Genomic DNA, 25,719 nt, shown 5'->3' on the forward strand with positions numbered 1-25,719 from the left:
CAAATTAGATCAGTTCATGTCTCTGCCCTCAGATTCCTGGGGGCTGCCCAGGTTGCCTCTAATTTTTTTTTCTGTATGAGGAACAACTAGAGCTTAAATTTAAAACCCAGGAGTCCAATCTCTCCCACCCCCATTTTCTCCCCCAGGCTACGCTGCTTCCCTTTCTATTCATCTTATTTATCATTCACATATTTTTTCATCTTCCTTCCCGTCCATTTACTAGCTGTCTTTCCTCATATATTTCTCTTATAACTTACATTCCTTGTACGCTCCTTGCCCCCTTTCATTTCCCTTTTCCTCTCTCCATCCTGTATAACCTCCCTTAACTTTCTGTCTGTCTGAGAGAGAGATGTAATCTGTTTTAGGGTTTTGTACTAATGTTTATCACCACAGTAGAGACATATCTCTCTCACTCACACATATACCACTATCATTCACTACTTTCACTCTTTCCGTGGGAGGACGGGGTGCCTTGGGACACCCTTACTTCAGACAGAAGACAGCAGGTGGAGTGGGAGCCCTTAAGCCCCTTCTTCCAGCAGGAAGCAGATGCCTCCTGGCAAATAAAGGTCTCTTGAATGGCTCAAATGTAACTGTGCATGAAGCCTGCCAGCAGGGTGCACAGTGATGCATGTGAGCAAGGTAGTGAGGGAATATTGGTACACATCTATGTATCTGGTAAACATCAGCTATTGCCTGCAACCGTGTGCACTTCCAGTGAGTTTACAAACTCTATACAAGAAGACTGGGACAAATTCTGCATTGGTGTATGTCTCAAGTAACATCACTGAATTCATTTAAAGTTAGTTTAATGTGGTGAATGTTAGAGCAGAATTTAGCCCAAAATACATTTTGGCATGATAAGATAATAGAATGTATGAGATAACCTTATTGCTAACTTATAGTGAGGGAGACTACTTTGTAATGAGTATGCTTTCTCCTCAGAAATTATCTTTCTCTAAAAAAAAAATTGGGAGTATTAAAACTGTGAAATAATAGAAAGGGTTTAATTGGCAATTAAATAAATAAATTAATGGAGATATCCTATCTCCTAGAACTGGAAGGGACCTTGAAAGGTCATTGAGTCCAACCCCCTGCCTTCACTAGCAGGACCAAGTACTGATTTTGCCCCAGATCCCCAAGTGGCCCCCTCAAGGATTGAGCTCATAACCCTGGGTTTAGCAGGCCAGTGCTCAACCACTGAGCTATCCCTCCCCATGATGCAATATTAGCTATTCCTGAGATTTCTTTTACAAAACCTCCAAGTTTTCCTTTCTTAAGCTTAACATTTGCAAAATGTAGGAACACCAATTGGTGAAGTGGTTTCTAATATTCATTCATATGTGAACTCAAAGAAATCAGTAAGAAGAAGGGAATCCTCCAGTGTTAGGTGACTGGGTCAGCAGATGGCAAAGGTGACCACTGTAGACAACTTTAAAATAGTTAACCAAGAAGAAATCAAGATAAGAAATAGGCGCCAAATGGAACAGTCATCCAACACAATGATAAGGAAAGGATTTGGGAGTTATTTTGGGTAAAACTGAACATCTCTAGCCTAAATGCACAGCTCTAATAAATAGAGCAAACTACATGTATGTTAGCAAGGGACAGAAAGCAAAATGAATGATCTGACACCCTGAGACCATTACTGAACTGTAACTTGTTGAGTATTACCTGGAATATGGTGCACAGTACTGAGCATCATTCCACAGAAAGTATATTATTGATAAAAGGCTTGATCCTGCTCCATGCAAGTCAGTTGGAATTTTGCCATTGATTTCGATGAGAGCAGGATCAAGCCCTTAGAGAGGCTGCTGCGCAGGGCAACAAATAGAACAAATGTCCACGTTTTTAGGCAAGGTTGAATGCATTACTGAAAAAGAGAGATTTTTGACAAAACTTAATAATTTTGAAAAAAGATTAGGTAATCATATGAGTAGTGACCAAAAGATGATTTCTTAGGTATCGAGTTTTATATTTGATACAGAAGAGTGGTTCACAAACTAGCAGATGGGCTCTAGAAAGTAGAAAACTGCGATAAACTCAGACAATTCACTACTGTTGTTGAGCAAAGAATATCAAGGCCAACAGAACACTAGATTTGAGTCTGGGAAAGTTCAAGTGTAAATTAGAGAAGGTGGGCTCAGCTGATAAAATCAGAAGACTTAGATTAAGCAGGGTCAGGTAAGGGCCAGATTGCCTTTTCCTGGTCTTAAAATAGGTTATATACCAGTTTCATATGTTAAGTTAGAGATGTGGGACGAGATCCTCAGCTGGCATAAATCAACATGGCACCATTGAAGCTTCACCAAATTATACCAGCAGATGATCTCGTTCATATAATCAATGTGTATTTTTTCATAGCGATAAATGCTGTTTCATTGGAAGGTATACAAAAGTGATAGTAACCTTCACTAATGTTTATTCACAGGTAATCAAGTGAATAAAATTATTACGTATAAATAATAAAAACAACAAGGAGTCCTTGTGGCACCTTAGAGACTAACAAATGTATTTGGGCATAAGCTTTCGTGGGCTAAAACCCACTTCATCAGATGCATGGAGTGGAACATACAGTAGGGAGGTATAAATATACAGCACATGAAAAGATGGGAGTTGCCTTACCAAGTGGGGGGTCAGTGCTAACAAGCCAATTCAATTAAGTTGGACGTGGGCTTCTCAACAGTTGACAAGAAGGGGTGGAAATCACTTTTGTAGTGCTAATGAGGCCAATGTAAACAAGGTGGCCCATTTCAAACAGTTGACAAGAAGGTGTGAGTATTTTGCAAGGGGAAATTAGTTTTTATAAAAACAACAAGGAGTACTTGTGGCATCTTAGAGACTAACAAATTTATTTAGTTTTGACCTATCCACTCCCAGTCTTTATTCAGGCCCAATTTGATGGTGTCCAGTTTGCAAATTAATTCCAGTTCTGCAATTTCTCATTGGAGTCTGTTTTTGAAGTTTTTTTGTTGAAGAATTGCCACTTTTAAATCTATTATTGAGTGACCAGGGAGATTGAAGTGTTCTCCTACTAGTTTTTGAATGTTCTAATTCCTGATGTCAGATTTGTATCCATTTATTCTTTGGTGTAGAGACTGTCCGGTTTGGCCAATGTGTATTTATACCTCCCTACTGTACATTCCACTCCATGCATCTGATGAAATGGGTTTTAGCCCACGAAAGCTTATGCCCAAATAAATTTGTTTGTCTCTAAGGTGCCACAAGGACTCCTCATTGTTTTTGCTGATACAGACTAACATGGCTACCACTCTGAAACATATAAATAATAATAATCCCAAATGACACAATTTCCCCAGTCCAATTTTGTCTTACATTGTTTCCTTTTATAATAGTATAAAGTGGAAAGGGTTGGTTTATGCTAAAATCCCAAATACTCTAGGGCCCAGTCCTTACTACAGCAAAAAACTGTGGAGTTTAGGACTAAGTTTAGGAGCTGTGTCTTACAGATAGTTAATGATTTCATCGGGGCAGTTTCTCTGATTAGCTTTCTCTTCAGAGTTGAAAGAAAATGTATATAAAATAGGGAATTATTGTAAAAAGGGATAAGTGACCTTACAGCACAAATTCTGGCTTTTCTGCAAGCTTCAGAGCCTCGTGCATCCCTGCAGCTGATAGTTTCCGGTTGATATTCCTATATCTGCATTGTAGTAGATTGCGATAGGTTGTCCTCAGGTCCCGATTGAAGAAGGCATATATAAAGGGGTTAATGAGAGAGTTTGCATAACCCAACCATAGAAATGTTCTTTCAACCCAAAATGGGATGCAGCTGCATGCTGTACCACAGATAAAGGGTCTGGCAGTTGAAAGGATGAAAAATGGCAACCAGCACACAGTAAAGGCCCCAACAATAATTCCCAGGGTAGTGGCAGCTTTTTGTTCTCTCTTGAAGATGGAAATGTTTTTTCTATCATGTTTAAGGAGTCGTGAAAAATTTGTACATTCTTCTGATTCCTTGTGTAGCTTTATAACTCCATTCACAGAAACCATGCCTTCATTTTCTTCTGGCCGTGGGAAACCAGCAAACTTGTGTTTAGCAGCACTCCTCTTAGCAGCCTTGTAAATCTGATAGTACATGAAAAGCATCACTGACATCGGGATATAAAATGCAACTGCAGTGGAGTAAATTGTGTAACCAAAGTCTTGACTGATTAAACAAACTTTTTCATCGTTCACATTTTGGGCCCAACCAAAAAGTGGCGGTATGGTGATAGAGGCAGAGAGGAGCCATACACACAAGATCATTTTAGCCATACATTTTCCATTCTGCCTCACAGGATATGTAAGTGGTCTTGTTATTCCAAGGTACCTAGAACAATAAGGTAGAGTTACTACATGGTTCATTGATTTATGGGTAAACTATTTCATGTGCCTGCCATAAAGAGATTGAATAAATATTTTAGATTTTATTTTACATTCTCTATTCCTGTCTTCTGCACTTTTTCAAACTTGCAGTTAATTCATGTCAACTTAATCACCGTTAGGATAGGCAGAACCTGCTTTCCTGTAGAGACAGTTATTCTCCTAGGGTAAAATCCTGTTGCCATTGAAATCAATGGCAAAACTCCGATTCACTTCAGTGGGGCCAGGATTTCACCCCAGATGTAGAATCTTTCTAATTATGTAAAGACGGAATCATTTTTTGCTTACAAAAGTTTTTTATAAAAGATTCTGAAAGTTGGGTTTTTACTTAGCTAACGTCTGGAATTTAACCCTTGGTACATAGTCTACAATTCACCCAAAGAAGCAATTACTCTTTCACATTTTGACTTATCACTGTGCTTAGAGCAATATAAGTGATCGTACAAGAGGTATTCTATAAATAAAGTGTATAGATCCACGCCACTAAACTGGATAGGATACATTGTTTTACTCTTACCTTTGTGCTTCCAAGAGAAACAACAGACTTTGCAATTGTATTCCATGATTCGATCATTTTAGTAGTACATTATAATACATTTTATGATTACATAATTAGAAAGAAATGCCATTTCTTCAACACTCACATCAAGTGTTTATTAACTAAACAAAATAAAAATACATTACAACTTTCAATTCAACAATGCTTGAGAACAAAGGCATCTAGCTATAACTGATAAAAGTTATTATATTTAGGCTTACAAAAGACTAAGAAAACAAATTACATAAGTGCTATAGAAACAATAGGGTTTGTCATAGAGTTTATGAATAAAATGCAGTCTACTGACAGGTTTCCATGTTGTAAATATTTCTTAAATGTTAGTTGTTGAACTTAGAATACAAATATTTTATTCTAAGAAACTTTTATGACTCAAGTTCCATTTAGATGGTGAGACTACTGTAAAGCGCCACACTGGTGTCCTAATTGCAAGGTAGCAAATTATGGCTAATGCTACTTCTTTAAGTAAGAATCCAGTGGCAACAATCACTCAGCAACATCACTGACGTTAAGCATCACTGGCATGACAGGAGTGTGAAAGGTAGACTTTGGTAACTGTGCCATATCCTTCACAGCCTGGACTGGCCAGTTACAGTGAGCTTCTAGTCAAATCATTCTGTACTTCTGAAGTCTGGGTCAGGAGTGGGCTGAGAATGGTTATTGTGGTTGGCTGGAATTGCACCTCCATGATAAGTGATCGCATATTGTAACAGATACTATAAAAGTTATAGTATTTTTGTTGTTTTCATTCTCTCTCACCTTTTGCATTAGAATATTATCTTCTGCTAAGTCTTGGAGTCCTGGAGACAAGCTGTAGATGTCATGGAGAATTCTATTCTGTGAAATCACTGGCTGGAGATTGTGCCACCGTGATGAACAGAAAGTTCCCCAGGGCATTCCAAGATGTAAAAATCAGAGTTCATACTGGAAAGGTCTGGAGTTCAATTGTCACAGGACAGAAAGTGCCTGACTGAGGAGCCTTCAAAATATCTATTTATTAGCTGAAGCATTTTAAGGTTTGTGTTGGTACTATAAATGGGTGAGGTACAACAGCTCACACTCACAATGAAGCCAATGGGAATACTTAGTTGAGGCTAGCAGGATTTAATCCCAAAAGAGTTAAATTACTAGCATGACTGAGCATTAATTAAAAGTCACTTGTAAAGCAGTTTCACAGTTCAGGGCAACTGAACCTGTATTTCCATTCAGTGGTTCAGCAGTGGCACCCACACTCAGGCTTCCAGCTGTTGCCTTTCTTGGGTGGAGTTCTGACTAGGGCACACGTGCCAAAGGCAGCATGAGAGCTGATTTTCAGTGGCACTCACACTGCCCAGGTCCTGGCCACCAGCCTCGGGGCTCTGCTGCCGGCCTGCGGTTCTGTCCGACGGCCCCCTGCCAGCCGGTGTTCAGTCTACCAGCCCCGGGTCCCAGCCACCAGTCCGGGTGGCTCCGCTGCTGGCCTGGGGTCCCGGACGCCAGTCCGGGGCTCAGCTCCTGGCCTCGGCCTGGCGCTCTGCAGCCACCCCCAGCTGTGGCCCACTGACTCCAAGCTGGGGCAGTGAGGGGTGCGGACAGGGGCAAGAGGGGGTGCAACTCAGCACCTCCACCTTAAAAATTGTTCCGGCACCACTGGGATATTTTTAAGTCCTGATTTGCTGCTTATATCACTATCATGCCACATGGAACAGTGCACTGCGTTTGATGTTGTGCGTCCCATCTGTTGCGATTTTTTTTTCCCACTGTGATTTGAGGGGTACATTTGACAAAATGTCAGCTCCTAAGAAAGCAAAGTTAGATATCTGTTCATTTCAGCCTTCTTGGACAGACATTGGATTCATTCAAAAGAACGACTATGCTGTTTGTGCTTTCTGTTTTGAAAATGTTGTTTGTCGCACATCAAGTGTTCGACATTTTCAAATGAAGCACAAGAAAACCTTTCTTGACGAAGCAGACAAGACTGAATCGATCAAAAAGGCAGTAGCAGGATATGAGAAGCAAAGCAATGTTTTTAAATGCTTAAGTGTAAGTAAAAATCAAGCCACAGAAGAAAGTTACAAGATTGCACAGTGCATTGCAAAAAACGGAAAGCCGTTTACAGGTGGGGAATATATAAAAGAAGTTTTTCTCAGAAATTCTGAGGTTTTGTTCAATGATTTGCCAAATAAAGATACAATCGTATCTAGAATAAAAGAACTGCCTGTCTCTGCCAGAACAGTTGAGAGGCACATAAGCGAAATGGCAGAAAACCTTAACGAAAAGCAGACAACTGCATTAAAAGACACAGCAGTGTTTAGCGTTGCAATTGATGAGAGCGTGGATATAAACGACGTTCCATGTTTGGCAGTTGTTGCAAAATATTGCTTCCGGTGAAATCCAAGAGGAACTTTGTTGCCTAAAATCCCTGCATGGCACAACAAAGGGAGAAGATAGAGTGAAAAGTTTTGTAAACCATTTTGAAGAACGAGGATTTGACATCAGAAAAATATTTTGTGACACAACACATGGTGCTCCTGCCATGGTTGGAAAACAGAAGGGATTTGTAAAGTTACTTGAAGATCAAATTGGCCACCCGACAGTCAAATTTCACTGTATCATCCATCAAGAAAACCTATGTGCTAAAATTTCTAATTCAGAGCTTAATAATGTGATGAATATGAACATATAAATTGTGAATTTCCTTGTTGCTCGATCTGCTTTGACTTACAGACAGTTTCAAGCACTGCTAGAAGAGATGGACAGTCCTTATAATGACATTCCACTTCACAGCAACATTTGGTGGCTAAGTTGTGGCAAGGTTTTGGTGCACTTTGTAAACTGTTTTGATGCAATCAAGGCCTTTTTGTCGGAAAAAGGACAAAACTACCCCGAACTGGATGACAAATGGCTGTGTAAGCTCATGTTTCTAACTGACATCTCCACTCACCTAAACGAACTAAACCTCTGTCTCCAGGGTGCAGTCCAAATGGTTCTGGATCTTTATGAAGCCTGGAAGACATTTGTTGTAAAACTAGCAGTTTTTTCTCAGGGAATTCGAACTTCAACTTTCCGCTACTTCCAACACATAAAAGAGCTATCGACACGTTGGAATGTCAGTGTCAATGAGATTGGAATGTACATGCAAGAACTGGAATCAGAATTTTCTGACAGATTTCAAGATTTCCAGCAATTTGGCCCAAAGCTTTCTTTTCTAATTAAACCTGAAAAGTTCAACGAAAGCGACTTGGATTTGTCTGTATTTCAGTGGATGGGTGTTGAAGATTTCGAAATGCAGCTCATTCAGTTAAAAAGCTCAGAACTGTGGGCATCAAAGTTTGGAGATCTGCACTTGAAGCTACTGAGAGAGATCATGGGGCCTCTATTCTGACCTGCTGGACGTCCCTGCCAGTAAAATTTAACTGTTTGAAGAAAATTGCATTTACAATGCTTTCAGCATTTGGATCCACATACCTGTGTGAACAGGCATTTTCACACATGAAATCTGTTTTCTGTCCCCCTCGGAGTGGGTTAACAACCGATCACTCAGAAGCCTGTGTGCATCTTAAAGTATCCAAATACGTGCCAGACATTGGAAAACTCAGCAAGGAAAAGCAAAGGCAAAGATCACACTAAACTGATAAGATCTGCATTTTAATTTAATTTTAAATGAAGCTTCTTAAACATTTTAAAAACCTTTATTTACTTTACATACAACAATAGTTTAGTTATATAATAATGACTTAGAGAGAGAGTCCTTCTAAAAACGTTAACATGTATTACTGGCACGCGAAACCTTAAATTAGAGTAATTAAATGAAGACTTGGCACACCACTTCTGAAAGGTTGCTGACCCCTGGACTAGGGTATTTCCAGGCTGGACAGTTCCCTGCCTTCACTGTCTTATTCCCAGCAGAGACAGGCTGCCCAAGCATACCTGCTTGCTTTCTCTTCCTAGATGGTTAGCAGAGTGATTGTCTACAGTTTTAAGTTCCCATACAGTTCTTTCTAGGCAGGCCTATTTTATTCTTAAACTAAAAACCATTACAGAGAAAGCATATTAAGAAACTGCATGCATGCTAATAAGCTTGCCAGAGATTAACCCAATCTAGCATGGGCTTTGGAAGGAGCAGCTCTTCAGTGCCCCACCCAAGGGGTTTCCTTTCTGATGACAATCTCATAACAGTTTCAGTTCAGAACAAGCATGGTCAGAACACATTTTGTCCACCCTTTATACAGTTCAGGGGTCTTTGATCTGGAGTTTCCAGGAGCAGGTAATTAGTATACAATGGGTTTTTCTTCCCCAGGGAGGACCTGGCTTCAAAAATGTGGATGCGAAGAGAGTCATTTGCATTCCCCTTGCCCCCAGGCACTTTCCTAGGAAATCCACTTCATGAGTATTATTAAAAAAAAAAAGCCCTTTGAAGTTCCTAATACCTTCCAGCGATTGTATTAATCTCTTATAGAAGATATACACATGCAATTCCACAGTAACACACAGAGAACTGCATTTTAAATACAATGGATCCCAAAGGTATTAAAACTACTTCAACAAGGTTTAACTTAATTCAATAAAGTTCACTCAGGACATTACAGAATATTGTCAGGCAGACATAGCTTTACAGAAATCAACACAGGATATGGTCCTTGGAGAGTTTCGTACCTGAAGGGCATGAGCAATAGCAGCAGACACGTGTTCCTGGGATGCATAGTACTATATATGTCCAACTATTTCATACTATATGTGTCCAACTTTATCATGGAAAACAATCAGGCTATGATGATGAGGGCCAAGGGTATATAGCTTGAGGGATTAAACTAAGTTTCAGTGAAAGACAAATTTGTGCATTATACATGTTGGTTTTAGGAATGCCCAGTGCTGCAATGTAACACATCCTAATGTAACCAAAAAAGTTAATGTAAGCAAATATATATCCATATGAATGAAAATGCATTAGTAAAATGTGGTGTCAGTGTAAAGCTGAGTCCCACAATGTATTCTATTAGAAATTAAAATGAACTAATGTACATAAAAACACACTGGTTTCCTTTCTACCCTATCTACTTCTGTTAAATGTAATGGGCTGGAAAAACTAAACAGGCATAAATCAAGTAACCTTCACATCTCTTATCTGAGTGCATAAATTCCATTAACCTTGAAAATTTAGATACAACCTTAATATAACGTTAATCATTGCCACTGTATAATATGCTGGAGATTACAGAATGGTTTAACAAAAACTCATGCCTTTCTGAACTATTGTGTCACTATTGAGTAGCAGAAAGTAGGTTCTCTAATACGGTCAGTATTATTATTATTACCTTCCAAAAATTACTGAGTAGGAAGGAGCAGTGCCATTTAGAGAGGGCAGGGGGCACCAGCCCCCTGCCTCTCCCGGAGTTTCGTACCACAGGCTGGGAGCGACCCCTCCCGCTGCCGCTTGCTCCTCACCCCTCACCAGCCGGGAGTTGTGCCTCCCCAATCTGAAATGGTGCTCCTGATAGGAAGCAATTGCTTTCAGATACTGTTTGGACAAAAGCAGCATCCAAGGAGTCTGTAACCTCTTGAGGCCTTGCTGACATGGAAGCAAAGAGGTTGCATTGTCCAAACTTCCTGTCGGATTATTGGTTTCTCAGAATCCTTACTGCAAGGAAGAGGAAGGATGATCTTTAAGGTACTGGGCTGAGACTCAGGAGATTGGGATTCATTTTTTGGCTCTACCAAAGACATCCTATGTTATCTTGGGCAAATCTCTGAGCCTGAGTTCCAACCTGAAAAATGAGGCTAATAATATTTCCTTTTCCACACTCTTTGTCTTGTCTATTTAACTCTTCAGGGAAGGGGCTTACAATCTGTCTCTTGTTATGCATACATGCAGTGCCAAGCACAATGGAGTTTCAACTAAACTGGGGCCTCCAAGCAATGTCTTATATATATATATAAGAACACAAAATCATAAGTATTGATCTCATACCATTATCTTAATTACTGGTCCTAGTGGGTTACATTTAAAATTAACACCCTATGCAAGCCCACTAATCACAGAGTCCCAGCAGGCATAAACCCACATTGAATTTGGCCTATTTACATACTGTTCATAGAATATCAGGGTTGGCAGGGAACTTAGGAGGTCATCTAGTCTAATCCCCTGCTCAAAGCAGGACCAATCCCCAGACAGATTTTTGCCCCAGATCCCTAAATGGCCCCCTCAAGGTTGAACTCATAACCCTGGGTTTAGCAGGCCAATGCTCAAACCACTGAGCTATCCCACCCCCTGTTGAATATATTCACACTACTAGCAATGGAACCTATCAAATAAATGGTATTCTCTTTCTTTTCCAAAACCGATAAGGGCTGTTGAGGTACATAGAAAAGTGAGACAGACTGGAACTGACAGCAACCCTGCAGGGTGGCTATGAAAACAAATAATCCCAGTAATTTATTATGATGTAACAGCCCCCAAAAGTGTGATGGGGACTAGAATCTGTAGTGAACTAGACCCTACAATGTGGCACCAGACTTTAAAAAAGACAGCTCCCTTCTCCACAGGCCTGCCGACAGCAATTCTGGGCCCCAGGGCAGAATAGTCAATGGGCCCCCACGCACACACAAGCTGCCGTCGCGGTCCACCTGACATTTGGGAGGTGCTGCGCCTGTGCTGGCTGGTGCCCAGAGAGCTGTCGACTGTGCTGCTGGTGCTCAGAGAGCTGCTGGCATGGCCAGGGCTTCCACATGCCCCCCCGGTAGGGTTGCCAACTGTCTAATCGCGCAAACCCAAAGACCCTTGCCCTTTCCCCTGCCACATCCCTTTCCTGAGATCATGCCCATGTCCTGCCCCTTCTCCGAGGCCCCTCCCCCTGCTCACTCCATCCCCCCTCCCTCCGTTGCTCGCTCTCCCCGACCCTCACTCACTTTCACCAGGCTGGGGCAGGGGGTTGGGGTGTGGGTTCTGGGAGGGAGTTTGGGTGTGGGAGGGGTATGGGCTCTGGGAAGGAGTTTGGGTGCTGGAGGGGTGCAGACTCTTGGAGGGAGTTTGGGCACAGGAGGGGGTGTGGGGTCGGGCTCTAGGAGGGAGTTTGGGTGTAGGACGGGGTGCGGGGTTGGGCTCTAGGAGGAAGTTTTGGTGTAGGACGGGGTGCAGGGTTGGGCTCTGGGAGGGAGTTTGGGTGCTGGGTGTGGGCTCTAGGCTGGGGCAGGGGGTTGGGGTGCAGGAGGGGACCAGGGGGTCGGTGCTTACCTTGGGTGGCTCCCAAAAGTGACCAGCACACACCTCTGGCAGCAGCTTCTAGGCGGGGGTCCCAGGGGGTCTCTGTGGACTGCTGCCCACAGGCACCGCCCCTGCAGCTCCCATTGGCCCCAGTTCCTGGCCAATGGGATTTGCGGCGTAGGTGCTTGGGGTGGGGGTAGCGCACGGAGACCGCCTGCATCCCTCCCAGGGGCCGCAGGGACATTAGCCACTTCTGGAATCCGGATTCAAGTGGAGCGAGGTTGGGCAGGAAGCCTGCCTTAGCCCTACTGCATTGCCAGCGGCAGCTGGGGGCCCCCAGACCCTTTCAAATCACCTAGGCCCCTGGGCAACTGCACTCTTTGCCCCTACCCTGTTGGCAGACCTGCTTCTCCATGAGGAGAAGAGTGATAGTCACACTTGTAGTAGCTGGCTTCTCTAGATAAGTATGTTCCCTAGGCTCTTGACCTAGAGATTTAAATACCACATAATGTCAAGCCACAATACCAGCAGCAGCAGAAGAATGTACCATCTGACTCTGATTCTTTACAGCAATATTATAAACATTCATTGTTTCTTCCATTTATGGATGTTTTCTCCTAAAAATAAATAACAGACTTGGATCTGACAGTAAAACTGTTTCAAATGTTATTGCTTTCAGCAAATATAACTAGTGAACTTGAACATTCGGTCACCACTTTTCACATTTACCCATTAATAAACATCAGGTCTCTACTGAATAACAATAATAGAGAAGATACTTACAAAGAAAAGAGACCTTACTCAATACTATTAGTAAAACTCCAGCTCAGTGTGACCTAATATTCTTTTGTAATATTTACCGTATTGTTAAGGATATTTATTTTCACTGTGGGTTACAGTTCTTGGGGAACATTATTTTTTACATTTTGGCTTTTTTGATATACCATTGATAAACTACAATGACTATAGAAAATGGTCTATATCTAACAATGCTAATATATTCCCTGTGCTTTCATATTAACTACAAATCACACAACCACCTCACTTACTACAGTGTGTTAAACTATACAGAAAGCTATAGCAAGTGCTTTGGGCTATAACATGCACAGAGAAAGCAGCATGATCTAGAGGATAGGGCACTGGACAGGCACTCCCAAAAGCAGAGTTCTGGACCTGACCTAGGATGTAAACTTGGGCAAGTCACTTTACTTCTCTGTGCCTCTTTTTCCCCTCCCACCCTTTGTTGGTTTTTGTCTATTTACATTGCAAGTTGTTTGGGCCAAGGACTGTCTCTCTCACTATGTGCTTGTTCAGCAACTAGTGCAACAGGGCCTTGATCTCAATTGGGGTCTCTAGGTGCGTCTATAATACAAATAATAAACTATATAGTATTTATGGTCAGTATGGAGATCTTTGAGTCCTTGAAACCATAAAATGGTGCGGAGGCTATTTCATCTACAGCAGTACAGAAGTGAGTGCCTGTAGACACCCATCTATCACAGATGTGGCAGGCTTTTCAGAACTTTCTCACTACATCTCTCTGAATGTCCCTGCATTTGTGCTTGAAGCATATGACTGTTCCATGTGTGTAACAGAAGCCATTGACTCAACCTCCAACCACAGTTGCCAAGGCTTTTCTTTCATGAGGATGAATGGATGAGTATGGAGTAAAAATGGAAAAACTGCAGAAGACAAATACTACTTGGAATCCACATATTTTGTTTAGTTACTACTTAAATCTTGAATAGGGTTTGGCTTGCCATCAGGGCCGACCCACAACATTTTGGCACCTGAGGCGGGGAGCTCAAATGACGCCCCCATGTCCCCTGGCTTGGGCCAAAACTTTGAAAGGTCTCAATTCTGCCTTCTTCCTGTTCTACTCCTCTCATGGTACTGCTCTGCTACCTACTCCAATAAAGGAGAACTAACAACTTAAAATGCCTTGTTCAAAAATTTTAAGTAACACTTAACTTTCAAATGCCTGAACAGCAAATGTTACTTTTCTTGTCTGCATAGTAAACACTGGCATTTTTATCTGTTTGAATAATCAAAGTGGTGCTTTCTGTGCCTTCTTGGTTGCAAAGAAGGCACGGAAGGTCCACAGTCTGGACCAGCTCATGCTCTATTGAGATGGTTGCAAGGCCGACCAGCCTCTCCTGTGTCATTGTGGAGCGTAGATGTGTTTTTATTAACTTCAGCTTGGAGAAGCTGCGTTCTCCACTGGCAACTGTTACAGGAAGTGTTAGAAGTATGCGCAGAGCAACAAAAGCATTTGGAAAGAGGGTGGTCATCTTATTTGTGCACATATATTCCAGAACAGTCTTTGGAGTTGATCCTGCTGAAATGTATCTTGAAAGGGCTTTCAGTTCATCACCTAAATCACTCGCATCAATATCGCGCATGTCATCATGTGTCAAAACTGTCTCTAGTGTCCTGCATTGCTGGTGTAGGTCTTCTTCAAGTATAGCGAGGAGTTTTGGAATATCATACAACATCCCAAATGTACTGCTGTGTTCCTTGAGCTGCATGAAACGTTCTTCAACTGACTGTATTGCACAATCTGGCACCTGGTTAAAGAATTCAACTTTGAATTGTTGTTTGGGGTCTCTTATGGGATTATCCTGTGCCTTGTAATCAAAATATCTTCTTCTTCAATGACCCTTGTATTCTTGAATGGGTGGGAAAATAGCTTCAGTGTGAAGTTCCTCTGCCAACTTCTATGCACTCTTCAGAACGTTTTGAAATCCCTCATCTGACCAATAAGACTGTAGGTATGACTTTGCTTTGCCCAGTTGTTCCATTGCTCCAGATATATCAAGGTCAACACCTTGGAGTCTCTTGCTTACAACATTTACTTCAAACACTAAGCCGCACAGAAATTTGAAGTTATGTATGTTTCTGGTGATTCCATTTTCCTCTGCCACTGTTCTCCCATGAACAGTTCCTGTCAAAGCACTATCCTCCATAATGGCAACTATGGCATCATCTATCTTCCCAATTTGGTGTTTGATAAGCTTTATCGCCTCCACTCAACTTTCTCATCGTGTGGCACTCAGTGGTTTCAGTGTCAGAGAGGATGTTCCCAGATGTTGCTTCAAAATTTGCCATCAATGAGCTGATGCAGAGAAAAATACATAGATGCTTTGAATTACATTAAAAAATTCAACAGCCTCACTAGAAGCTGATGCTGCATCACTGACCACCAAGTTCAATGAATGAGAATTGCATGGGACAAAAAAAGCTCAAGCTCACATCCGTGTCTGCACTCCTCTGTTCTTTCCTCTCATGTTGCACCATTATCGTTGCCCTGACCTCTCAAGTCAGCTATCGAAATTCCCATATCTTCCAGCTTTTTAAGAAGCACCTTTGTCATATCAGCTCCTGTAGTATCATCAATGTCAATAAATTCTAGACAATGCTTTCTGACAGTCACCACTGCAGGTTCTATTGTTGTTACAAAACACACCATTAAAGTCATTTGTTCTGTATGGCTGTCAGGTGTGCAGTCCAGAATAACAGAGTAATATTTTGCTGACTTCAGATCTGCCACAATCTTCTGTTTGACTTTTGTTGCCAGTAACTATAGGATCTCATTTTGAATTGTTTTTCCAAGGTAGTGGTGTGTGTACATTTCTTGGGTGGTGACTCTTCTTAGATGCTTCTGGAGTACAGCATCAAACTCAGCCATCAGCTCCACAATTTTAAGGAAGTTTCCATTGTTTGGCACATACAGCTGATCTGAAGTGCCATGCAGTGCTAGGTTTTGGGTAGCAAGCATTCTCACAATGGCAATGAGCCTTGTCCGAACATTTTGCCAGTAAAGAGACTCTGATGCAATCTTCTCTTGATGCTGATCAGCTATGGTGGCCTTTAACCCTAGTCTTCTCTCAAGCTCTTTCCACCTATGGAATGCTCTCTGATGATTTGCTGCCTTCTCATGGCATGCCAGATTTTTCCAGTCCTTTGTTCCTGTAGAACCCAATGTGGCTGGAACATTAGACTGGAAGAGTTTGCAACAAAAACGGTATGCAGCATTCTGGGTTTTTGAGTACATAAGCCATGGCCTCTCCACTTTGTCACCATTGGGGATTTCACGCCAGTAATGTGTTGGATGGAAACTTCTATTTTCATTGTCTTTGTTTTTCACTTGCTGTGGCCCATGCAGTACAAGGAAGTCCCTCAGGCTACTGCTCAAGTGGGTCCACAGTCCTCGATCATCTAGACTTAAGGAACTAAACTCAGCAGCAGCTGTTTCTTGCGCCTCCACCACACTCTTCTCTGATCTACACTTTTCTTCAGGAATGTGCATGGTTACATCCATTTGAGATGGAGATATGAATGCTGCAGTAGGTGCCAGGTCACCTGCACTCTGACTAACTGGAAGATCAGGCATCTCCTCACCACTCACATCCCCACTGGGGCCGGAAGGCTCACTATGAACTGTGTCTATGTATCTCAGGAGAGCTCCTTCCTGCTTAGATAGAAAAGCTTCCTTTGTTGCTTTCTTTTTCTGAATGCTGCCCCAGAGGGGCGTTTTCTTCTTTCACTCATGACTGCTGTTCTGTGCCAGCTATAGTGGCTCTCAACACTCAATTGAAGTGGACAAATAAGCAGGCTGGTAGCATGGCCTAAGTGAGGGAAGATATCAGCATCTTAAGGGCCTAACTGGCTCTTACTACTTCCGTTGACTGCCTGTTCTCCTCAAGTGGGTTCAGGGAAGCAGCAGGAAACAGGAAGTTCCCTGAGAAGCTGGTATTAATCAGTCCAAGCTCCTGAGGGTGCTAGAGAGATACATAAGAGGCTCCTCCTCCTCTCTCTCTATGCAGCTCCTGCTGCTTTCTATTATTCCCTCTCACCTTTTCTCCTGCCTGTCTGTTATGTCTCTTGTGCCCTCCTTCCTCCAGTACAGCATTCCACCATCTCTGTGCATCTAGAGCAGAGAGAATACATATGCACCAGCAGCAGACACCATTTTCTACACTCTGGATCCTAGTGGTGCCCCCCCCTCTCCCCACAGTCTGGCACCGGAGGCGGCCGCCTCAGTTCACCTCATGGTAAGGCCCTGCTTGCACTTGTGTTTAGTTCCAAGATCTCAGCTTTTGTTATATTTTAAAAGATTAATATAAATGTTTGCCTTTATTTATTTTTAATCTTTTCTAAGAATAACAAAACCTGATATACTTCCTTTTGTAATGTGTCAGGAATTAGATATCTATCTCACCATATTTGGGCCTTTCAAATCTGTTCACAGATCAGAATAAATTATTTTAAAGAATGATGCTAACTTAAGGGCTTGGTTGTCTTTAACGTTCACTCCATCTGCAGAGCTGCCATAATCTCTTAATAATCCATCGTTAATTTTCTATTGAATTCAATGAAGTATTAAAACAAGTATAGGACTAGGACATAACAAAACTTAACAGAGATTCTTAGAAGCTGTCGAGAATTTACAAACCTTCTCCCTACTACATGACCTATATTTGATGTCTAGAACAATTTTTGCCTCTTCATTAATATATTTTATTTAATTGTAATGCTCCACTACTTAAATAACACATAACTAATAATGTAAAAGTGACCACGAAATCTATTTAGTATTTCTATTACAGTAGCAACTAAGGGCCTTGATCAAAACTGAGGCCTGTTATACTAGATCAGGGGTGGGCAAACTTTTGGGCCCGAGGGCCAAATCTGGGTATGGAAATTGTATGGCAGGCCATGAATGCTCACGATATTGGGGGTTGGGGTGCGGGGGCTGCGGTGGGGCCAGAAATGAGGAGTTCAGGGTCTGGGAGGGAGCTCTGGGCTGGGGATGAGGGGTTGGGGGTACAGGAAGGTGCTCCAGGCTGGGACCGAGGGGTTTGGAGGGTGGGAGGGGGTCAGGGGTGCAGGCGCTTACCTCAAGCAGTTTCCAGAAGCAGCAGCATGTCCCCCGTCTGGCTCCTACATGGCAAGCCCCTGACCCCGCTCCCTGGCTGGAGTGCCAAAGTGGGGCAAGCCCCTGAACCCGCTCCCCATTGGGAGCTCGAGGGCCAGATTAAAACGTCCGGAGGGCCAGATGTGTTACTTGCTGAAGCTTATTGAAGTCAGTGGCAGAACTTGGTAATGAACCTAAGTCTTTGGATCTCTATTCCCATGCACAAACCACAGGATAACACTGCATCTTTGATTTGCATTCAATTAGTCACATAAGCTCATTAACAGTAATAGCAGTACAAAGTACTACACAGGCATTTTTACCACATTCAGTGCTAACACATGTACATAAATTAGAATGAGCTTGAGGGAGGGGGATAAATAGGATGATGGGATGTGGAAAGGAATTGGCTTGATTTCTAGTTTTACAGTATTGATTCATAAGTCTCTTTGCAACACGCACTGGCTAAATCTTGAGGCCAGTCTGGCTGTAGCCTAGCAAACCACATAACTACCCTGTCCGCTCATGGCAGAAGAGGAAGAGAATAATGTGGAACCAAAGGAAGTAAAGAATGAAATTCTACTCTCCTTCCTAGAAGGGGGGCATTTTGCTGGTTAAACTGTAGGTACTGCATGACTTTAAAAACTCAGACTAAATATTGGTAAATGTTTGCAATGTCAGGCTAGTAAGGTTGGTTCTTTAGCCAAAATGAGAGTACTGTACTCATTGCTAAAGCTAAAACTTTCTGATTTCATATTAAACAATCTTTTTTATGTAGTGAATTAGAGGTAGTCTGTGAAAATCCCAAACTCTACAGTACCGGCCTAATTCTGTACCCTAATTACATTACTTAACCTAATCCTTTAATTTTTCTTCCTGCTAAATGTCAGGTGTCATGAAAGTGCTTAGTTTTACTACAAAAAGTGTTATAGCTCATTATTCACCACGTATAACAGTTTAGACTTTATATATTGTGCACTTTATGTACAAGTCTTTACTAGTCTCATGCTAAAATATTAAGTGATAATTTTTCATTGTGAAGCATGGAGAAAATTAAATATTTGTGAACAATTGTGATTCTCTGTACCAAGGTGAACATTTTCATTTATTCTTCTAGATTGCAAATGGAGCCTAAGCATCTTTCCTTTTGAAAACAAAGGGGAGTTTATTCCCAGAAAAATCGCTCACTCCCAGTGCCAGAAGTGGGGTAGATTTGTTACTAATATGCAAGCACCAAAACTGAGAGAGACTGACAAAGTTCCGACTCTTTATTCCCAGCATCCAATCTTGAGGTTCTGGTTAGTTCTGACAGAATCCAAAGAAATGTAAACCTTTACTGATAGAAACTTTTTTAAATAAATCAATAAATATAAATATTTTATGTTAATACTAAATAAAATTTCTCTTCACATATTTACAGCTTTCTTATGGTTCTTTCCCTCTCTTCCATTTCCCAGTTTTTCTGTGTTATTTTCTATTTGTTTCTATTCTTTTTTTTCTAGTCCTCCTTCTACTCTTTTCTGAAAGCAGTTACTGCTTTATATTTTTTGCATTGTATGTTCTGTATATGCTTCACTTTAACTCATTTTTCATTCTTCCTTTATCTCTTTCATTCCATTTTCATTTCAGTCTCTTGCTGGTCCTGTATTTCTATTTATATTTCTTCTTTTTTTTATCTCTGTATGTTTCCCTCTTCATTTCTGTCTGCAGACCTACCACTCCACTTCCTTTAGAGACATTCATTCTGCTTTCATTCTAAGGCAATTTATAATCTCCTGAGAATAAAGGTACCGGCAGTGTGTTTCCATTTGATTTTTATCATCTCTCACATAATTTCTGAAATCTCATTCATTTTTACCCCAATCTTGGCAGATGTGCTTTCCCAGTCCAGCTCACTTTTGCCTTTATTTTCCCTTTTCCTGTCAGCCCAATTTGCCTGTCACCCCTCCCTGCTCAATTCTTAGCCTCCAGACATAACACTTCAGCATCCTGGGGGGAGTCCATTGCACAGTCTGACTGAACCCCCACAAAAATTCTGTCTCCTGCACAGATGACCTGTACCCTGATGGTAGAGATCCATCACGCCTGAGATGCACAGTTGTCAGCCATGGTCTTCGTCCCAGAGCTTTAAGTGTTCTTTTAGATATGTGAGGCCAAGGCCATTGAGCAACTTAAAGATAAGGATGGAGATCTTGACTCGATATGCAATGGGAAACCAGTGTAGGGAGCAGAGGACAAGTCTGATGTACTCCTGAGATCAGGGCCGGCTCTAGGATTTTTGCCACCCCAAGCAAAAACAATTCTGGCCGCCCTCCCCCCGACCTGTTTTTTTCTTACCCCACCCCCGGCCCCGCCTCAACTCCGCCCCTACCCCAAATCCCCAGCCCTGCCTCCTCCCCCCAGACTCTCAAGCCTAGGAGGGAGGGGGAGATCCCGAGCGGCCGCGGCACACGAAACAGCTGTCACGCGCCGCTGCTCCCCCTCCCTCCCAGGCTCTCAAACCCAGGAGGGAGGGGGAGATCCCGAGCGGCCGCGGCGCGTGAATCAGCTGTTTCGCGCGCCGCGGCCACTCGGGGTCTCCCCCTCCTCCCAGGTTTGAGAGCCTGGGAGGGAGGGCGAGCAGCGGTGCGCGAGCAGCAGCAGCGGAGGTGAGTTAGGGCGGCCGGGGAAAATTTTTAGGGGCGGCATGGCCCGCGCCAGAATGCCGCCCCTAAAAATGTGCCGCCCCAAGCACCAGCTTGTTTTGCTGGTGCCTAGAGCCGGCCCTGCCTGAGATGTTGCTGAGATGTGCTGCAGCTGCCTCTACTAGTTGGAATTTCCTAAAGGCTGATGCAGCTGGTTGGAACTGGTTCCTGCTGCTGCAGCTCTGTCCCTGTTGGGAGGAGAACAGGAGTACTTGTGGCACCTTAGAGACTAACAAATTTATTTGAGCATAAGCTTTCGTGGGCTACAGCTCACTTCATTGGATGCATAGAATGGAACATATAATAAGAGTGTATATATATATATATATATATATATACTAACCCATTAAAAAGATTTGACCTATTAAAAAGATTTGACCATGTCATCAAAACAGCAGATACGGGGAAACCAGCTGACATAAAGGCTTTTTGAAAGCCCAAGTAAGTTGACAAAGTCCCTCCCAAGAGACTATTCAGAAAACTACATAGTCATGAAGAAAGAGGCAAAGTTTTGTCATGGATCTGAAACAGAAACAAGGGGCTTGATTCTCCTTTTCACTGCAGCTGCTTTATGCCACATGACAGCCTAAAATGGTCATCTAGGGGACAAAACGGGGTCTGGGATGAGCAGAGTATCCTGGTAGACAAGGTGGGCCTGGCACAGGACTTGTAGTGTCATCAAGTAGGTTTCTGTGATACATACTACATCAGATTCGTCATCACTGAGAATGTCATGTATTATTTGATGGCAAAAGGTCTTTCTTGATCAGCATCTGTTTTAGTTCAGGTAGCTTTGTGCTGCCTTTTTTGGGCCCTTACCTAGATAATGGTCCTGTGTAGTGGATAGGTAGTAGATGTCTGGTAGCCAGTTTCTTATATCTACTCTGCTGTCTTCTTGGACAGTTCCTCCCTATTTGGACTGTGATAGGTGAAGTAGTGTGTTGTGTCATGGGATGTTCTGAATAGAGGAAAGGTTGTCTGGTTCGCCAAATTCCATGAGCAAGACGTACCTGTTGGACCCCTTTTGGTAATATGACCTAGCTGAGTCCCAGGGATGGACAGAGCTAGAATAGTCTGTTCCTGTAGTCATGGATGTGCTGGAAGCATTGTGGCATAACAATGAAAATAATTATAATAGTAACAATAATACTAGGTAGGGTTGAGTACAAGAAAACAGGGGTATCAATGGCATCAGGCAACTGTGTGTGTGTTCCCTTTCCTGCTTTGGGGGCGAGGCAGGCAATAGTATTACTAATGAGTAGTGTGTGAGAGTTACAGCTGTAAAATGTCCACCTGAACAGAAGATGGCAGTGAAGGCTGGAGGAGCATAGTTGAGGGTCCTTCCCTATAAGGGAGGCAAAGCCTTTGAGAGCCTCATTCCCACTGGTGGTTCCTATTCAAAGGTTGTCCACTCTGGCACATAGACTCTCTCCAGCCCTAGCCCCACTCTCACAATCCAGAGAGACACACAGCTCATGCATACAATCAAACCATGGCCAACCTGAACTTACCAATTCATGAGGACTTCCAGAAGGTTCTAAAGACACATCTGAAATCTCACAAGTTTCTTCAGGATCAGGCTAAGGCTCTTAAATTGTCCTCATTCAGTCTTGGGGCACACTGAAAAGTATTCTGGGATAATGCAAATGTCCCAGACAAACACCTGATCAATGAACTTCCAGGCTTCAACCTACCCAGGAAACAACGGCATACGCTGAATCGTTTTAGAACACTGCATGACAGATGCTGTCATTTCTTACACCTTTGGAAGATGAGACAATGCATCTTGTCAATGTGGACATTAGTTGCAAACTATGGACCACGTTATAAATCCATGTCCGCTTTGGTCATTTGCCAGTGGCATCTCCAAATCACTCCTGAAGCTACCCACTGGCTCACTAATCTGGACTTGGTTCTTCAAACGTTGCTAATCATCTACCTTGGCACACAAAAGAAGTAGTAGTTCCTGGGCTGCAGAGAGGGGAGCTGGGATATGAGTCACAGCCTCACTTTCAAAATTAGAAAATCTCTCTTCTTTCAAAAGTGAACGACGGCCCCTCCCTGGCTGTGGGAAGGAGGGGAAGACGGCAGCAATGATAGGGTATATCTGTTTCCATACCTTTGTTTTAAAGGTGTTGTTATTAATTGAATTATAGTAGCAGGGAGAGCACCGAGCTTGAAGCCCCATTGTACAGCTGTGGTAGCAGAGGCAGCGGCAAGCAGCAATACAGGCTGGCTGCCCCAAGTACATATCCATAGGGTCCGGGCAGGTATGTACTTGGGGCAGCTAGCCTGTGCTTCTGCTCACTGTGTCCATGCTACTGCAGCTACACTACTATTGTTAGTGTGCTAGCTCAAGGAGAGTTTGCCTATGCAAACTGGGAATCACACCCTAGCACATAGACGCAGCCATGGGCCCCACTCAAGAAAGTGCACTAGCTCTATATGTCTCCTGGAGCTGGAAATTACAGCTCCAGCTTGAAGTGTAGATACATACTTTAACCAAAGGCATATTCTGATTGGGTTTGTCAGAGTGCAGAGGACAGAAGCTCTGTTTCATGGTGGATTTTTAAAAATTGGCTTTGTTCCAAATATGAGCAAAAACTGAAAATTTCCCCTAGAAAATTCAAACAAACTTTTGCTTCAGGTTGATTTAGATGTTTTATTTCAATTTTGACTTGTTATATTAAAATAAAAAGCATGACATTGTCTTTTCAAAACAAGATGTTGAAATATTTCATTCTGAAAATGTCAAAACATGTCCAAGTGGAATGTGGTTCAGCTGAAGTTTCTGTGATCAGCTCTAAGCCTTTTTGGGAGGGATAGCTCAGTGGTTTGAGCATTGGCCTGCTAAACCCAGGGTTGTGAGTTCAATCCTTGAGGGGGCCATTTAGGGGCAAAAATCTGTCTGGGGATTGGTCCTGCTTTGAGCAGGGGGTTGGCCTAGATGACCTCCTGAGATCCCTTCCAACTCTGATATTCTATGCTTCTATGACTGTTACAACTGCAAGTCAGCGCCTAACTCAACCAGGACCAACCACTGAATTACAACAGCAATAACAAATCCCTACATGTTATAATAAACCAGTGGAGTGGGGGAATATTAATCCGAGGAAGAAATAAAGAGCAATGGGCGGGAGGGAAGAGAGGCATTGAGGGAGGAAAAGTGACAGTGTTAAGATGTCAGGCTGCCTGTGCAGCAGCAATTTAAGACCTTCCAACCACTATTTACCTACAGTTCTTTCAATTGTAAAATCCTTCGCTGGGAACTGATGAGAAGATTATAAGCCATCTCCTCCTCCTCTGTAGCTCAGTTAAGCAACTTTTTTTTTTCCATTTACAGATCTTATTTTATTTATTCTCCCACTGATGTTTTGATGACGGTAGGGGAGGAGGCAGGGAGGTCCTCTTTCATGCTACAGATGTGGTGCAGAATGCTGCAAAGGTAAGGTCATACTTGATCAGATAATTTTCAGTACCAGCATAAGCATGTACCTACCACCTCCATGGCATCTCTGAAGCAAACCTCACTTTATTTCCTAGCACTTATTACTTTTACACAGCTGTTCACTCAGGGCCACCCGGGGGGGGAGGGGGAAAGTGGGGCAATTTGCCCCAGGCCCTGGGACCTGCAGGGGCCCCCACAAGAGTTTTTCAGTGCCCCTAGAGCGGGGTCCTTCACTCACTCCGGGGGCCCCGGAAAACTCTTGTGGGCCCCGGGCCCCCGGAGCTTCTTCCGCTCTGGTCTTTGGTGGCAATTCGGCAGCGGGGGGTCCTTCCGCTCCGGGACCCCCACCAAAGTGCCCTGAAGACCCGCGGCGGGGGGTCCTTCCGCCCCGGGACTCGCCGCCGAAGTGCCCTGAAGACCTGCGGCGGGGGGTCCTTCCACCCCGGGACCTGCCGCCGAAGACCCCAGGCCCCCTGAATCCTCTGGGCGGCCCTGTGTTCACTTGCAATATGCTTACACGTAGTTCTCCCTTCACTTACACTATATAACCTAAATGACTTCAGTGTGTAGCCCTTCTCCTGGGTACTGTTAATCGTAGGAAGGGCCACATTCAATGTAGTCTAAGGCTGTAGTGTAGACATAGCCCATCACTACAGCCAGTCGGCAAAACTTATGTTGCTCAGGGGTGTGAATATTCTACCCCACTGAGTGACATAAGTTACACTGGCATAAGCATTCGTGTGCGCAGTGCTATGGTGGCAGGAGAGCTTCTCCCACTGATATAGCTTATGCTGCTCGTGGAGGTGATTTTTTTATGCCAACAGGAGAGCAACAGGACAGCTGCGCCGCTGCAGCACTGTACATATAGACATACCCTAGGAGTTCCATTTAAAATAAATGAAATGACTGGATCAAGTTCCCATATGAAACCTTTTCTGCTCCCAGCTTTTAGGAACTTCACATTTGATCCTGCCTGGTCACCTCTACAGCTGTTTCTTTCCTGCTTGCAAGCACACAGGAATCCTTAGGCAACTCCTTTTATTTGGGAGAAACAAGATAAACATCTAATGACAACATAAGCAAACCCCAAGCACTGTGTTTGGAGATACAGCCAACCCTACAGTTCCAGTTATTAATTGCCCAGATTGTTACCGCCCAGAATGCTTATTCACAAAACAATCCCCCCACCCATCTACATCTCATTCACAAATCCATTTAGATTCAGAATGGCCAAGTGAGCACCTTGAGACCGCTCTTCTTAGCCCGTCTGCGGCAGGCAAGGGAAGTACACACCACTAGGCCTGCCACTGCCAGGTCAAGTTCTACAAAGTCAGCTCCACACAAGCTGCAAATCTGGGGAAGAAACCTAAAGGAAAAGCAAGACTCTGGTCCAGGGTCTCTGCTCTCTCCAGCAGTCTCTGGTCTCTGCTCAAGTTTCTGCTTCTCTTGTTGAATTTGGGCTCCTACACAGTTAGGGTCCACTACTTGACAGCTCAGGGTGAACTCCTTTCCCCAGGTTCCTTTTCCTACATATATTTACACTTGGAATCA

At 43.1% G+C, this 25,719-nt stretch overlaps 1 protein-coding gene across 4 annotated transcripts in view; it reads right to left on the bottom strand.

Annotated features, from left to right (window-relative positions):
- The window catches only part of HTR7 (5-hydroxytryptamine receptor 7), a 56,414-nt gene that overhangs the window by 11,633 nt on the left and 19,062 nt on the right, over window positions 1–25,719 (bottom strand). For 3 of the 4 annotated variants that reach the window (XM_054033261.1, XM_054033262.1, XM_054033260.1), the window contains exon 2: window positions 3,581–4,330. In XM_054033261.1, the coding sequence (XP_053889236.1) occupies window positions 3,581–4,330 (750 nt within the window). Of the gene's footprint in view, window positions 1–3,575; window positions 4,331–25,719 lie in introns of all 4 variants that reach the window. The other variant, XM_054033264.1, reaches the window with a different exon arrangement.

This window comes from Malaclemys terrapin, chromosome 7 (assembly GCF_027887155.1).
Source record: "Malaclemys terrapin pileata isolate rMalTer1 chromosome 7, rMalTer1.hap1, whole genome shotgun sequence".
NCBI classification, from domain to species: Eukaryota; Metazoa; Chordata; order Testudines; family Emydidae; genus Malaclemys; species Malaclemys terrapin.